General features: G+C 63.9%; 2 protein-coding genes across 5 annotated transcripts in view; one reads left to right on the top strand and one right to left on the bottom strand.

The window, feature by feature from the left end:
- Positions 1-46: 46 nt before the first annotated feature.
- Positions 47-9,883, top strand: SIGIRR (single Ig and TIR domain containing). 4 transcript variants are annotated; one of them, XM_017894040.1, is made up of 10 exons: positions 47-140; positions 5,683-5,843; positions 6,820-7,018; positions 7,507-7,640; positions 7,755-7,895; positions 8,145-8,288; positions 8,488-8,590; positions 8,659-8,809; positions 9,068-9,257; positions 9,550-9,883. In XM_017894040.1, exons 2-10 carry the CDS (start codon positions 5,837-5,839, stop codon positions 9,711-9,713), a joined length of 1,233 nt encoding a protein of 410 aa, XP_017749529.1. In that variant the 5' UTR covers positions 47-140; positions 5,683-5,836; the 3' UTR covers positions 9,714-9,883. The 4 variants fall into 4 exon arrangements, with proteins under 4 accessions (XP_017749529.1, XP_017749527.1, XP_017749530.1 ...); XM_017894038.1 differs by having other exon boundaries at positions 7,507-7,658; XM_017894041.1 differs by lacking the exon at positions 47-140 and adding an exon at positions 2,227-2,639.
- A 774-nt stretch (positions 9,884-10,657) lies between these two features.
- The window catches only part of PKP3 (plakophilin 3), an 8,078-nt gene continuing 6,466 nt past the window's right edge, over positions 10,658-12,269 (bottom strand). The window contains exons 6-9 of the mRNA XM_017893989.1: positions 11,823-11,999; positions 11,459-11,651; positions 11,271-11,358; positions 10,658-11,034 (exon numbers count right to left, since the gene is read on the bottom strand). Coding sequence (XP_017749478.1) covers positions 10,999-11,034; positions 11,271-11,358; positions 11,459-11,651; positions 11,823-11,999 — 494 coding nt within the window. The 3' untranslated portion in view covers positions 10,658-10,998. The remainder of the gene's footprint in view (positions 11,035-11,270; positions 11,359-11,458; positions 11,652-11,822; positions 12,000-12,269) is intronic.

Genomic DNA, 12,269 nt, shown 5'->3' with positions numbered 1-12,269 from the left:
GGACGCTGGGGTCCGCCCCCGCCCTGACTGCGGGGCGGGGCCGCACCTGCTGCCGCCGCCGGGGCTGTTGCCGCTGCGCACCTGGCTCAGGTGAGCTGCCCCCGCCCCCGCCCCGCGCGAGCCCCAGGTCCTGGCAGCAGGTGAGTGGCGGTCGCGATCAGACCCGCGAAAGTGAGTGGAGGTCGCTGTCCTCCCAGAGCCGCTGCAGGCCTGGAATCGGGGGCCCGGGGCGCTGCTGGTCCCTGGGCGCGGTCTCTCAGGAAGTGGCTCGGAGCCCGGGAGGTTCCCGCGTGGCCCGGAAGCCCGAGCTCGCCTGCGTCCTGGCCCTTTCCAGGCCTGGGGGAAGGGAGGAAAGTGGGCGAAGGGGGCGGGGGCCGCCCTTTTCTCTGCCGGACGTGGTCAGCGGCTTTTTGGTGACCCTCGGCGCAGAACAGAGCGTGGCGAGGAGCGCCGAGGCTCGCGGGGATCCCACCACGGTCCCCCAAGCCTGGATCCCAGCTCGAGGCTTCCTGAGGCGCCGAGGGCGGACCAAGAGTCAGGCTGGGGCCCGAGCTCGCCGGGCGCCGGGTGGAGCTTCCGCCATCCGCGCGCCTCTGCCCGGGCCGAGCGCCCCGATCCGCACCCCCATGCCCGCCCCCCACGCGCGTCCCTGTCCTCCGCCCTCCGCACCTGGAGGGTGCCCAGGGCGCATGTGGGCACGAGGTAGGGGAGCGAAACGGAGCCCCTGGGCCTGTTGCCCACGTTCCTGCTTCAGGACCGGCGCGGGGGGCCCAGCGCGCGCGGGGAGCGGAGGGGCGGCGCGTCCGAGCTGAGCGGGAGTCGCTCGCAGGCTGCTGGGTGCTGAGCACCGGCCGCGCACCGAGGGCGCTGGCTGGGTCTGAGGGCGGGAGGAGCTGGCGCTTTCTAAGGACCTCAGGGTGCCCAGCAGAGTGCGGTGGGCAGTGCGAGGCGACCAGGGCCAGGCTTGGACTGAGATTCTGGGCGCCTCGAAAGAGCTGTGCGGGCGAGGTTCGGAGACTTTGTGGGTTCTCATGCTCACCCTGGACGGTGGACTTGGGGGCTCGGGGGTGGAGGACTTTAGCAGAGAGAGGGAAGGAGGAGGTGCCAAGTCACCTCAAGCCAGCCCTGAGAGATGGTGACGCGGAGACCGGGTGCACAGAGCAGCCGCCCAGCCCGGGCTTCAGAGTTGGCGGCTGACCCTGGGGCCTATGCTGGAGGCCCTACTCCCGCTTCCTGCGGGGGTGCCCTGGGCTCTGCTGTGCCTGCTTCCTGACCTGCAGTGTGGGGAGAATCTTCTTGAGGGGCTTCCAAGGGCCCACTTCAAGGAGGGGCTGGTACCAGGCTCTGTGGGGGAAGGGATGTTGTCCCCTCCAGCTCTTTACGATCCTGAGCCCAAGGCCCACCATCACCCAAGGCTGAGTGCCCGGTCACAGGAGGGTCCTAGCATGGCTGGGACTCAGTTAGGTAAGTAGGTGGAGAAAGCCTACTGCTGTGAGGCTGCTTAGCCAGGGCCAGGAGGCTGGAGGGCAGCCCCTTCATGATGAAGCCCTGCCCCCATGTGGCTGAGGGCAGGGTCAGGGGCCAAAGGAGACCCTTGTCTGATTCTGTGGGCAGTACGAGGCACTGGTCACTGGGTCCCGAGTCCCAGGTCAACCTGGGGGGTGTCAGTGTGGTGACAACAGGAGATGCCGTCTGCCCCTCACCTGCTTTGAGCCAGGATCCTCAGCCACCTGTGTTTGCTCCTTATCTGGAAAAGGGGGTGCTGCCCTCCCACCCCAGCCTGAAGGGAAGGTCCACAAGATGCCATAGCCCCTTGCAACTGCTCACCCATGGGGGGGCCATGCCTGGAAGAGGGACCAGGAGAGGGCTGAAGAGCTCTGCCAAAGCCCCATTGTTGACTGGGAGTTTCTGAAGGCCCCTGTTCCCCGGGGTCAGAGGTCAGAGACACACCAGAGAGCAAACCGGCTGGCCCCTTGGCTCCTGAGTATGAGTCCTAGTGGCATCTGGGAGGCTTGCTGCACAGTCCCCAGTCCTCCTTGTGTGTGCGCAGGATGGCCCTGGCTGGGGTTTTCTGGCTGGAAGACCCCCCACCCATTACCCCTGGAACTTGCCCCTTTGGGCACCCCCCCACCCCACAACACACACACACACCACACACACACCCACACACCACACACACAACACACACACACCACACACACAACACACACACACCACACACAAACACACACAACACACAGACACAGACACACACACAGCACAGAGGAAAGTGCTGTGCCTGGGTGGGTTGGGGCGGGCCCCAGAGGAAGGAGCCGCTTGACTCAGAGCTACAGGAAGAGCCGGGGCAGGCGGGGTGAGAACCACCAACTGCCCGTCCTCCCGCCCGCCTAGGGAAGGGGTGGGTGCCTGGGTGGGGTTTAGGTTTAGGAGAGGATGTGACTGCAAGGCCAGGAAGCTACAGGGAAAGTTCTGATTAAAATACACATAAACACAAGCCAGGTCCCCACCGCACTTGGTGATGCACCCAGAGCAGCCTTGGTGCTGTGGACACTCCCTGGGACCCAGTGGAGGGGAGAGTTTGCTCCCAAAGGCACATCAATGACCAACATTTGCCCCCCGGAGGAAAGAACGGGAACCAGGTGACTCTGTACCTTCCCTGCTGCTCTGAGTGAGTCTGTGTCAGGGCCTGGCTGAGAGGAGGCCCGCGGTGCACAGGACCCATGCATGCATGTGCGTATGTGTGTGTGAGAGAGAGTGAGGGAGAGCAGGAGGCTGTGAGTGGGGCATCAGCGGCCAAGGGTGGGTGTGAGGTGCAGTGTGTATGCTGTGGGGTGCTTGTGGTCCTGGGCTCTGTGACAAGCATTGCAATGGGTGTTGCATATACTCAGAAGGTGTGTGAGAGGTCTGCAGCCTAAGTTGTGTGCAGTGGTAATGGGAGGTGTGTGTGGTAGGAAGTGTGCTGTGTAAGAGGTGCAAGCGTGCACACGGGCTGAGACTGAAGCTCAGTGCAGGTGTGCTTGGGCAGAGGGCTGTGTGTATGTGATGTGTGCAGGGGAGGGGAGGCAGAGGAGTGGGTGCAGGGGAAGGTAGGGAGGGGAGGGGGTGCAAAGAAAGGTGTGCAGGGGAGGGTGCAGGAGAAGGTAGGCAGAGGAGAGGGTGCAGGGGAAGGTGTGCAGAGGAGAGGGTGCAGGGAAAGGTGGGGAGGGGAGAGGGTGTAGGGGAAGGTAGGCAGAGGAGAGGGTGCAGGGGAAGGTAGGCAGAGGAGAGGGTGCAGGGGAAGGTGTACAGAGGAGAGGGTGCAGGGAAAGGTGGGGAGGGGAGAGGGTGTAGGGAAAGGTGGGGAGGGGAGAGGGTGCAGGGGAAGGTAGGCAGAGGAGAGGGTGCAGGGGAGAGGGTGCAGGGGAGAGGGTGCAGGGGAAGGTAGGCAGAGGAGAGGATACAGGGAAAGGTGGGGAGGAGAGAAGGTGCAGGGGGAGGCAGGCAGAGGAGAGGGTGCAGGGGAGAGGGGGCAGGGGAGAGGGTGCAGGGGAAGGTAGGCAGAGGAGAGGATACAGGGAAAGGTGGGGAGGAGAGAAGGTGCAGGGGGAGGCAGGCAGAGGAGAGGGTGCAGGGGAGAGGGTGCAGGGGAGAGGGTGCAGGGGAAGGTAGGCAGAGGAGAGGATACAGGGAAAGGTGGGGAGGAGAGAAGGTGCAGAGGGAGGCAGGCAGAGGAGAGGGTGCAGGGGAAGGTGGGCAGGGGAGAGGGTACAGGGAAAGGTGGGGAGGAGAGAAGGTGCATGGGGAGGCAGGCAGAGGAGAGGGTGCAGGGGAAGGTGGGCAGGGGAGGGGGTGCAGGGGAGGGTAGGCAGAGGAGAGGGTGCAGGGGAAGGTAGGCAGAGGAGAGGGTACAGGGAAGGGTGGGGAGAAGAGAAGGTGAAGGGGGACGCAGGCAGAGGAGAGGGTGCAGGGGAAGGTGGGCAGGGGAGGGGGTGCAGGGGAGGGTAGGCAGAGGAGAGGGTGCAGGGGAAGGTAGGCAGAGGAGAGGGTACAGGGAAGGGTGGGGAGAAGAGAAGGTGAAGGGGGACGCAGGCAGAGGAGAGGGTGCAGGGGAAGGTGGGCAGGGGAGAGGGTGCAGGGGAGGGCACCTACTTTCTTGCTGTGCTCATATCCTGGCAGTCTGCCCTTGACTCCCAGAAGGCTCTGAGGCTGCTTTTGGAGGGAGGATTTTGAGGTCTGAGCTTGGGGCAGTCATGGAGGCACTGCAGGAGATGCCGGGGGTTCTGCTGGGCTGGGGGTGTGTCCTCCCTCGCTTGCTGTGAGGAGTTGGTGGCCTGGGAAGTGTGTGTTTTAAGGACCCTCAGTGGGTGGTTCCCCTGGGTCAAAGACTTTCCTTGGACTGTCCTCCACCGCAAGGGCTTCTTCAGGGACCCCCTTGCCATCCCCCATGGGAGTGCACCCCATGCCGTATTGGTTCCGGAGGAAACTGCCAAACAGCCAAACCTGGGCCTCTGACGGTGCTTCATCCATGCAGAGGGAATAGGTGGCAGGCTAGGAGGACTGTCCCTGCTACCACCTCTGGGGCCTTAGCAGGGGAGGAATCCTGAGGGAGCTGGGGTGCAGAACCTTAGGCTTGATCCCCACATCCCCACTTCCACTGTGTCCCTGCAGCAGGGAGAGGAGTAGACAGTCAGTGCCTGTTGGATAAGTCAGTGGTACCCAGTGAGGAGAGGCCCCCAGGGCCCTGGGCTGCCAAGGAAGAGGCTCTGGGCTCCTGCCTGCAGCTACCTCACTGAGGAGCTTTGGGAGACTTGAGGTGTGTGTGGCTGCTGCTACAGGCTGGGAAAGAGCACAGGACCCGGGACCTATATCCCCACTGGTCCCCGTTCACCCTCCGGCCTCACAACCGCAGGCGAGGCTACGCTGAGGGTTCCCGAGGTGTTTCTGGAGGTGTTTCGAGGTGTCTGTGCTCATGTGCACTCCTGACTGTATCCAGACGTGGGTCAGAGCTGGGCACCCCCCCCCACCGGCTGTATCCAGATGTGGGTCAGAGCTGCGCGCTCACCCCCTGACTGCATCCAGACATGGCCAGAGCTGGGCACCCCCACCCGGCTGTATTCAGATGTGGGTCAGAGCTGGGTACCAACCCCCTGGCTGTATCCAGACGTGGCCAGAGTTGGGCACCCACCCCCTGGCTGTCTCCAGACATGGGTCAGAGCTGGGCACCCACCCCCTGGCTGCATCCAGACATGGTCAGAGATGGGCCCCCCCAACCATGGTATAGGGCATATCACTCACACCCCTGCCCCAAGGCCAGGCTGTGTCTCTGGCACTGCAGCACCCCCTGCAGTGGCAGCTCCATTGGAGGGGACAGCCAGGAGTGAGGCCAACTGCCATCTCAGGAGACAGGGTCCCCCCTGGTGTACGCCCACTGCACCCTAGGGTCGTCATGGTGGCCCCAGAGCTGGTGGAGGTGGTCCTGGACTTGATGGCTCCTCCCTGTGGCCCTGGGCTGCATGAGGTGGTGCCCATTCTGGCCACATGTAAGGGGCTCAAAGAGACACCCTGCTGGCTTCTGAGAACTCTGCCAGCATCCATGCGGCTGCTCAAGGTGGCATCTGGTCAGGGCCAGTGCTGTCTGTGGCCGGCAGTTACTGGTTAACTCATCCTGTTCCTGTTTGACTTGTTCCCTGGGGATGGCGGCAGCCTCTGACCCGTCCAGGTGCCCTGTCCAGCTGACTGCAAGGACAGAGAGGAGTCCTGCCCAGCTCTTGGATCAGTCTGCTCGGCCGAGGAGCCCAGTGGAGCCAGGGGTGACCCTGGAGCCCAGCCTGCCCCGAGGAGGCCCTGGCTCAGAGCCATGCCAGGTAGGCAGGTCAGAGAGGGATGGGCTTGAGTTCCCACTCCCACCACCTGCCCCTCAGGCTAGCTTCATGTTGTGCATTCTTCTCTTATCCCAGGCGCTCTGCCTGGATACATGCCAGGGTACAAAGGCCCCTGCTCACCCCTCCCCCTGGGCCCTTGGCCCTGAAACCAGGGCGAGTGGTGAGGATGAGCCCTGTACCATCTCTTGCCTCAGACCAGGCTTATGAGGTCAGTAAAGCCCAGGAATACTAGGAGTGGGCACTGCTGGGGCCCACAGCAGGGGTGTGGCAGATGTGAGCTGGTAGGAGACCATACCCTACTGAGAAGATGGCAGTCTCACTTCCTGCTAGGGCTCATCACCCTGATGTAAAGATGAACAAGTTCAGGCCTCAGGTGGTGGGGAGGGCTTGCCTGTGGCTAGGAGCAGAGGGCCCCAAGACCCCTGAGGCAAGAATGAGGCCAGCTGCTCCAGGCTCCCAGCTCTGCCCATCCAGGTGGAAGGTGCTGGCACACTGGGCATCTGGGTCCCCAAACCCACTGGTGCCTACACTCTCTGCAGATCACCCAGCAGAGGCAGGCCAGGCTGAGGGGTACGGTGCCCGGCCCCTCCTCTGAGACAGGCATCACGGTGTCACCAGGGGTGGGCAACAAGTGCATCTGGGAAATGGGGGGCTGGACTCACGTCCTCAGTGGACAAGCAGCCAGATGGGGCTTGAGTGTGGGCCTAGGGCAGCTCATCTGTGACTGGCCACTGCTCTCTGCTCCCTCAGCACAGGGTAGGTGGAACACACAAAGCCTGGCCACTTCTGGAGGAAGACGTGCCAAGTGCTAAGCCTGTCCCCAGTGGACTCATGGGCAGACATGATGTGACTGCCAAGCCACACAGAGGCCTTATTTCTTCCTGCACCACGGACCACTGTGGAAGTGGCAGGGCCAGGCACCCTAGCACAGCTGACCCACTGTGTCCTCTCTCTTCAGGTGTTTGTGATAGGGCCCCTGACTTCCTCTCCCCGTCTGAAGACCAGGTGCTGAGGCCTGCCTTGGGCAGCTCAGTGGCTCTGAACTGCACAGCTTGGGTAGTCTCTGGGCCCCACTGCTCCCTGCCTTCAGTCCAGTGGCTGAAAGATGGGCTTCCATTGGGAAATGGGGACCACTACAGCCTCCACGAGTACTCCTGGTAAGAGGCCCGGATATCCAGGGTCAGAGTGACCTCTCAGACACGCCAAGGGCAGTGGTCCCCCTGACCTATGCCTGGGTCTGTAAACCCCTGGCCAGACATGACATGAGCAGAGTGCCTCTGTGGACCCAGACAGAGGGTCAGTGATGTCAGGGACAGACCCTCGGGTCCGCATGGCCCCTGTAGACACACACCTTGTAACTGCCCAGGGCTATGGGTGTCAGCAAAGTCTAGGGCCCGAATGAACGCCGACCATCTGGCCAAGCCTGTGATCAGAGGACCTCCAGGCCCTAGACCCAGGACTGGGATGGCTGTTCTGAAACAAATCTGCACCCCCTCCGGGTTCAGGTCACTTCTCTTGGCTTAAGGCCCAAGAACCACCCAGGAGGCCCAATTCTGCAGCCTCCCTGGGCGAACCCAGACAGGTGGGGTTCTGGGGTGTCCACTGGTATCCACGGCCGACCCTGACCCTGGCTTGGTATCCCCAGGGTCAAGGCCAACTTGTCAGAGGTGCTTGTGTCCAGCGTCCTGGGGGTAAACATGACCAGCGCTGAGGTCTACGGGGCCTTCACCTGCTCCATCCAGAACGTCAGCTCCTCCTCTGTCACTCTTCAGAGAGCTGGTGATGGTGGTTCCCCAGGTGAAGGGTAGGAGGGGACCTAGACCTAGTGAGGCCCAGGGACCTCGAGGCTTGGGGGCTGCTGGAGGGGCAGCGGCTCAGGCAGCCCATCTGCAGGCCCTACAAGCCACGTGGCTGCGGTGCTGGCCTCCCTCCTGGTCCTGCTGGCCCTGCTGCTGGCTGCCCTGCTCTACATCAAGTGCCGTCTCAACGTGCTGCTCTGGTACCAGGACGCGTATGGGGAGGTGGAGATGAACGGTGCGTGGGGCCCGCGTGGACGCGAGGAGGGGTCGCCACCGTCTCCCTGAGATTGCGCTGCTGAGCTCGGCTTTGGAGGCGTGGGGGAGGGGAGGAGTTAGCCCCAGGGGGCTCTGTGCGGCCCGGCTGGGGTTAAAGTCCGGGGCGGGTCTGCCTCTGTGTACGTGGGAGATGGTTAGGGGTGTTGGGGACCTGGAGGGCTGGAGTAACGCCTCAGGAGCCACCGGGATGACTGGCCGCCATCCGCAGACGGGAAGCTCTACGACGCCTACGTCTCCTACAGCGACTGCCCAGAGGACCGCAAGTTCGTGAACTTCATCCTGAAGCCGCAGCTGGAGCGGCGTCGGGGCTACAAGCTCTTCCTGGACGACCGCGACCTCCTGCCGCGCGCTGGTATCCCGGGCCCCGCCCACCCGGAGGGCCCGCCCCACTGGGCCCTACCCCAAAGGTCCCGACCCCACAATCGGGCCCCCCCCAGGAGCAACCCCGCCCACTCCCATCCCACCCGGAGCCCCCGCCTCCACCACGAGCTCCGCCCCACCGATCGGGGCCCCGCCCCCGCCCCGCGCCGCCGACGCCCGCCCTCCCGCAGAGCCCTCCGCCGACCTCCTGGTGAACCTGAGCCGCTGCCGCCGCCTCATCGTGGTGCTTTCGGACGCCTTCCTGAGCCGGGCCTGGTGCAGCCACAGCTTCCGGTGGGTCCCGCGCGGGGTTGGGTGGGACCCAGCTTAGCACCCACCCCCCTGACGGTCCCACCCCGCAGGGAGGGCCTGTGCCGGCTGCTGGAGCTCACCCGCAGACCCATCTTCATCACTTTCGAGGGCCAGAGGCGCGACCCCGCGCACCCGGCGCTCCGCCTGCTGCGCCAACACCGCCACCTGGTGACCTTGCTGCTCTGGAGGCCCGGCTCCGTGGTGCGGCGCAGGCGTGGGAGGGGCCGGGGCGAGCGGCGGTTTAGAGATGGGCGGGGACCCTTTCTGAATGGGCCCTGGGGGGAGGTTCCGCTGCCTGGGACCCCGATGCGGGGAGCGGCCCTTGAGGGCCCCGGAGCCACGGAATAGCTGTTGCAGGACGTGGAACCCACGGGCAGCCGCAGGTGTGCTCTTGGGGGCCAGAACGCCAGGGGCTTCCGTGGTGTTCACACCTGCAAACCGCCCCAACCTGGCCCCCAGACTCCTTCTTCCGAGTTTTGGAAAGAACTACAGCTGGCGCTGCCGCGGAAGGTGCATTACAGGCCGGTGGAAGGAGACCCTCAGACGCAGCTCCAGGACGACAAGGACCCCATGCTGATTCTTCGAGGCCGAGTCCCGGAGGGCCGGGCCCTGGACTCAGAGGTGGACCCGGACCCTGAGGGAGACCTAGGTATGCCCGCCCAGCCCCACTCTCCGACTGGAGCAGCTCAGCACAGGGCGGAGTGGGGAGAGGCACAGGGCAGAGGGCCTGGAGGGGGCCCCAGGTGTTGAGGACTCTTCCTGGCACCCAGGGCCCCTGCACAGCCTCTCTGCCCGGGAGGTGCTTGGCCCTCGGTCTGCCTGGGAACTTCCTGGGCCTCACAGGCCATCACAGCAGGGGATGAGCAGGGGCAGCCCCTGGCAGTGGGTCTGGGCCAAGGCTGTGGGTGGCCACCTCAGGCGTATCGGTCTCCCCATCCCAGGTGTCCGGGGGCCTGTCTTTGGAGAGCCATCAGCTCCACCGCACACGAGTGGGGTCTCGCTGGGAGAAGGCCGGAGCAGTGAAGTGGACGTCTCGGACCTCGGCTCGCGAAACTACAGTGCCCGCACAGACTTCTACTGCCTGGTGTCCAAGGATGATATGTAGCTCCCACCCCAGAGTGCAGGATCATAGGGACAGCAGGGGCCAGGGCTGGGGGATCTCTCCTCTGCTCAGCAGGACCACAACCCCTGCCAGCAGCCCTGGGACCCTGGGGAAAAGGCTGTGGCCTCAGGGGTACCTGCCAGTGCCAGAAAATAAAGTCCTTTTGGATTCTGCCTGGGCCTCAGTCTCCTCCCATGCGGCAGAAGGTTTCAGTTCGGCTTCCCTCTGTGGCTCTCTCAGCCCTCCACCCCTCCCTCTCTCAGCCCCACCCCACAAATCACCAAATCTGCCCTCTCTCCATCCCCCTTCCTAAACCAGCTCAGGCATGTCCCGTGCTTATAGTAGCCTCCTTGGGCCTCCCTGCCTGGTGACGTGACTGTTCCTAGACCCTTCCCATGCAGGCAGATTCTGGATGGAGCAGGTCCCTTAGAGACTGCAAGTTCTGAGCTTCACAGAAGATTTCTGTTTTAAGAATATCCACAGTAACTTCACAAATAAATGGCCTGGCACTGGGTGAGATGGATGGAGGTGTCCGAGAGCCTACTCGCCCCCAAACCTCAGGCAGCCAGTGTGAGAGCCCCTGGTCCAGGCAACTCCAGGCCCAAGGTGGGCGGAGAGGGAGTTGGGTTCTTTTGCCACATGAGCATAGCCCATGCAGCAGCCCCCCTCTTCCCACTCCGGTCACCCTCTGCTCTTGAGGCCCCCAGCTCTGCTCCATCTGTGTCTGTGGTGCGCCTGCCATCCACCCTGTCCCCTCTCAGCCCTGAGGTGTCAGCTGTCCCTCTGCTGGGCTCTCTGTGTCCTGCATCCTCTGACCTTGGGAGGCTTGTGTGTGAGCCCAGGGGGTGGGTGTCCTCAGGGGCAGGGGGGTGCCTGGGGACACCTCAGGTCCCAAGATCATGCTGCCAGCCACAGGGTCGGGCCAGCCATGGAAGGACACAGGGCAGTGACTGTTCATGGCCATCTTTATTCCCAGTGCTGGCTATCCCAAGTTACTGCCAGGCTACGGCCAGCCCCACCTCTGCCAATGTGACTGGATCACCACCCCATATCCCAGAGCAGCCTCGAGCCCTGCCCCACCCCCTGCCCTGCGGAAGCCAAGTCCCCAGCTATAAGCCCCTGCCCTTCCTGGTGGCCCAGGACTCTCAAAGGTGCACACAGGGGTCCTGGCGAGGGGCCCCTCGGTCATCAGCCTTCTCCTCCAGGCTGGGCTGCCCAGCAGCCCGGAGCTGAGTCTGTCCCTCGGACGCTGGGCCACGTCATCTTCTCCTTCTCCAGGAGGCTTCACCTACGGGCCCAGGAAGTCCTCCTTCCGATACCCCTTCTACAGTGGAGAGAGGCTCAAGGTCAGGGTGCATGTCTGCCCGTGCAACCCTCTGCCCTCTGTCCCTCCTGCAGTGTGCAGGGTATGGCCCGGACCCTTCCTCTCTGGGTCTCTGGTCTCTGGTCTCCATTCTCCCACTGGCCTCTTCACTGTTCCATGTGGGTTTCCCTGACCTTTCCCCAGCATCCCATGCCCTGCACCCAGGTCCCTGCTTGCTCTGGGCTCGGGAAACGTACTGCCCGGAAGTCACGGTGGAGCTTGTTGTACTGCCACAGGTTGGCCAGGAGGCTGGACGCTGCCCGGGAGGACTTCTCACTGTCGGGGCTGAGGGTGGAGGGGAGTCAGGAGGGGACACACAGCCAGAAAGCAGGGTGGGCTGGGAGGAACCCTGGCCAGGCTGCTGAATGCCTGGGTCGGCCCCTACCTGTCCCGCTTCTTCTTGATGAAGATGAGCTTTCGGAGCCCGTCAAAGTACAGCAGGTCTCGGGCGGCAATGGGGCTGGCCACCACCAGGTTGTTGAGCACAGCTATGATGTTGACCAGCACCTCGGCTGGGGGTGATTTCTCACCCACACTGCCCGGCAGCTTCTCGATCAGGTGGCTCACCACCTTCGTGGCTGCGGGAGGCTGGGGGTCAGTCTACACCCCTACTCCCGGCCACCTGGGCACCTGGGGTCCCCTGCCTCCCCCAGGGAGCTGGACTGACTCCAGTGGCCTGAAGCCTACATGTAAAGACAAAATTGACGTGTGGGCCCAGCAGGGCGGGAAGGAGAGTCTGCCCGACTCACACATCTCATCCTTGTTTCTAGCATTCCGAGACAGGTTTCGGATGAGGCCGGTCAGTGAGCGCAGCTGGTGGTGGTCTGCGGTCCGGACGCGGTCTAGCAGGGGGTTCAGGATACGCTCCTGCTCCAGGGCCAGGCGGCTCAGCACCCCTGCCCACTGTGGGGAGGGAGGGTGTGAGCCTTGACCAGAGGCCTCAGACCCTCACCTGGGGTGGTCCTGCGACAATGGGGTCGCTGCATCCTCCTGCTACCCTCAGGGGGGCCTCTGCTTCTGCCTTTGCCCCCCAGCCGGGGACATCATCCACAGCCTGGATCAGGTGCCTCCCTTCAAACCCAGGGCAGAACTTCCAGTCCTCCCAGGGCCCAAGGCCTGCCCCACTGGGACACTGACCTCGGAGGCTCCGTGGGCCCCGGGCGTCCCCTGCCTCCTCCCCCCCCCCGCCCTCCCCG

Source organism: Rhinopithecus bieti, unplaced genomic scaffold (assembly GCF_001698545.2).
Source record: "Rhinopithecus bieti isolate Rb0 unplaced genomic scaffold, ASM169854v2 scaffold_25906, whole genome shotgun sequence".
NCBI lineage: Eukaryota > Metazoa > Chordata > Mammalia > Primates > Cercopithecidae > Rhinopithecus > Rhinopithecus bieti.
Note: the sequence above shows the minus strand (reverse complement) of the source record. Positions and strands in the feature narration are given on the sequence as shown.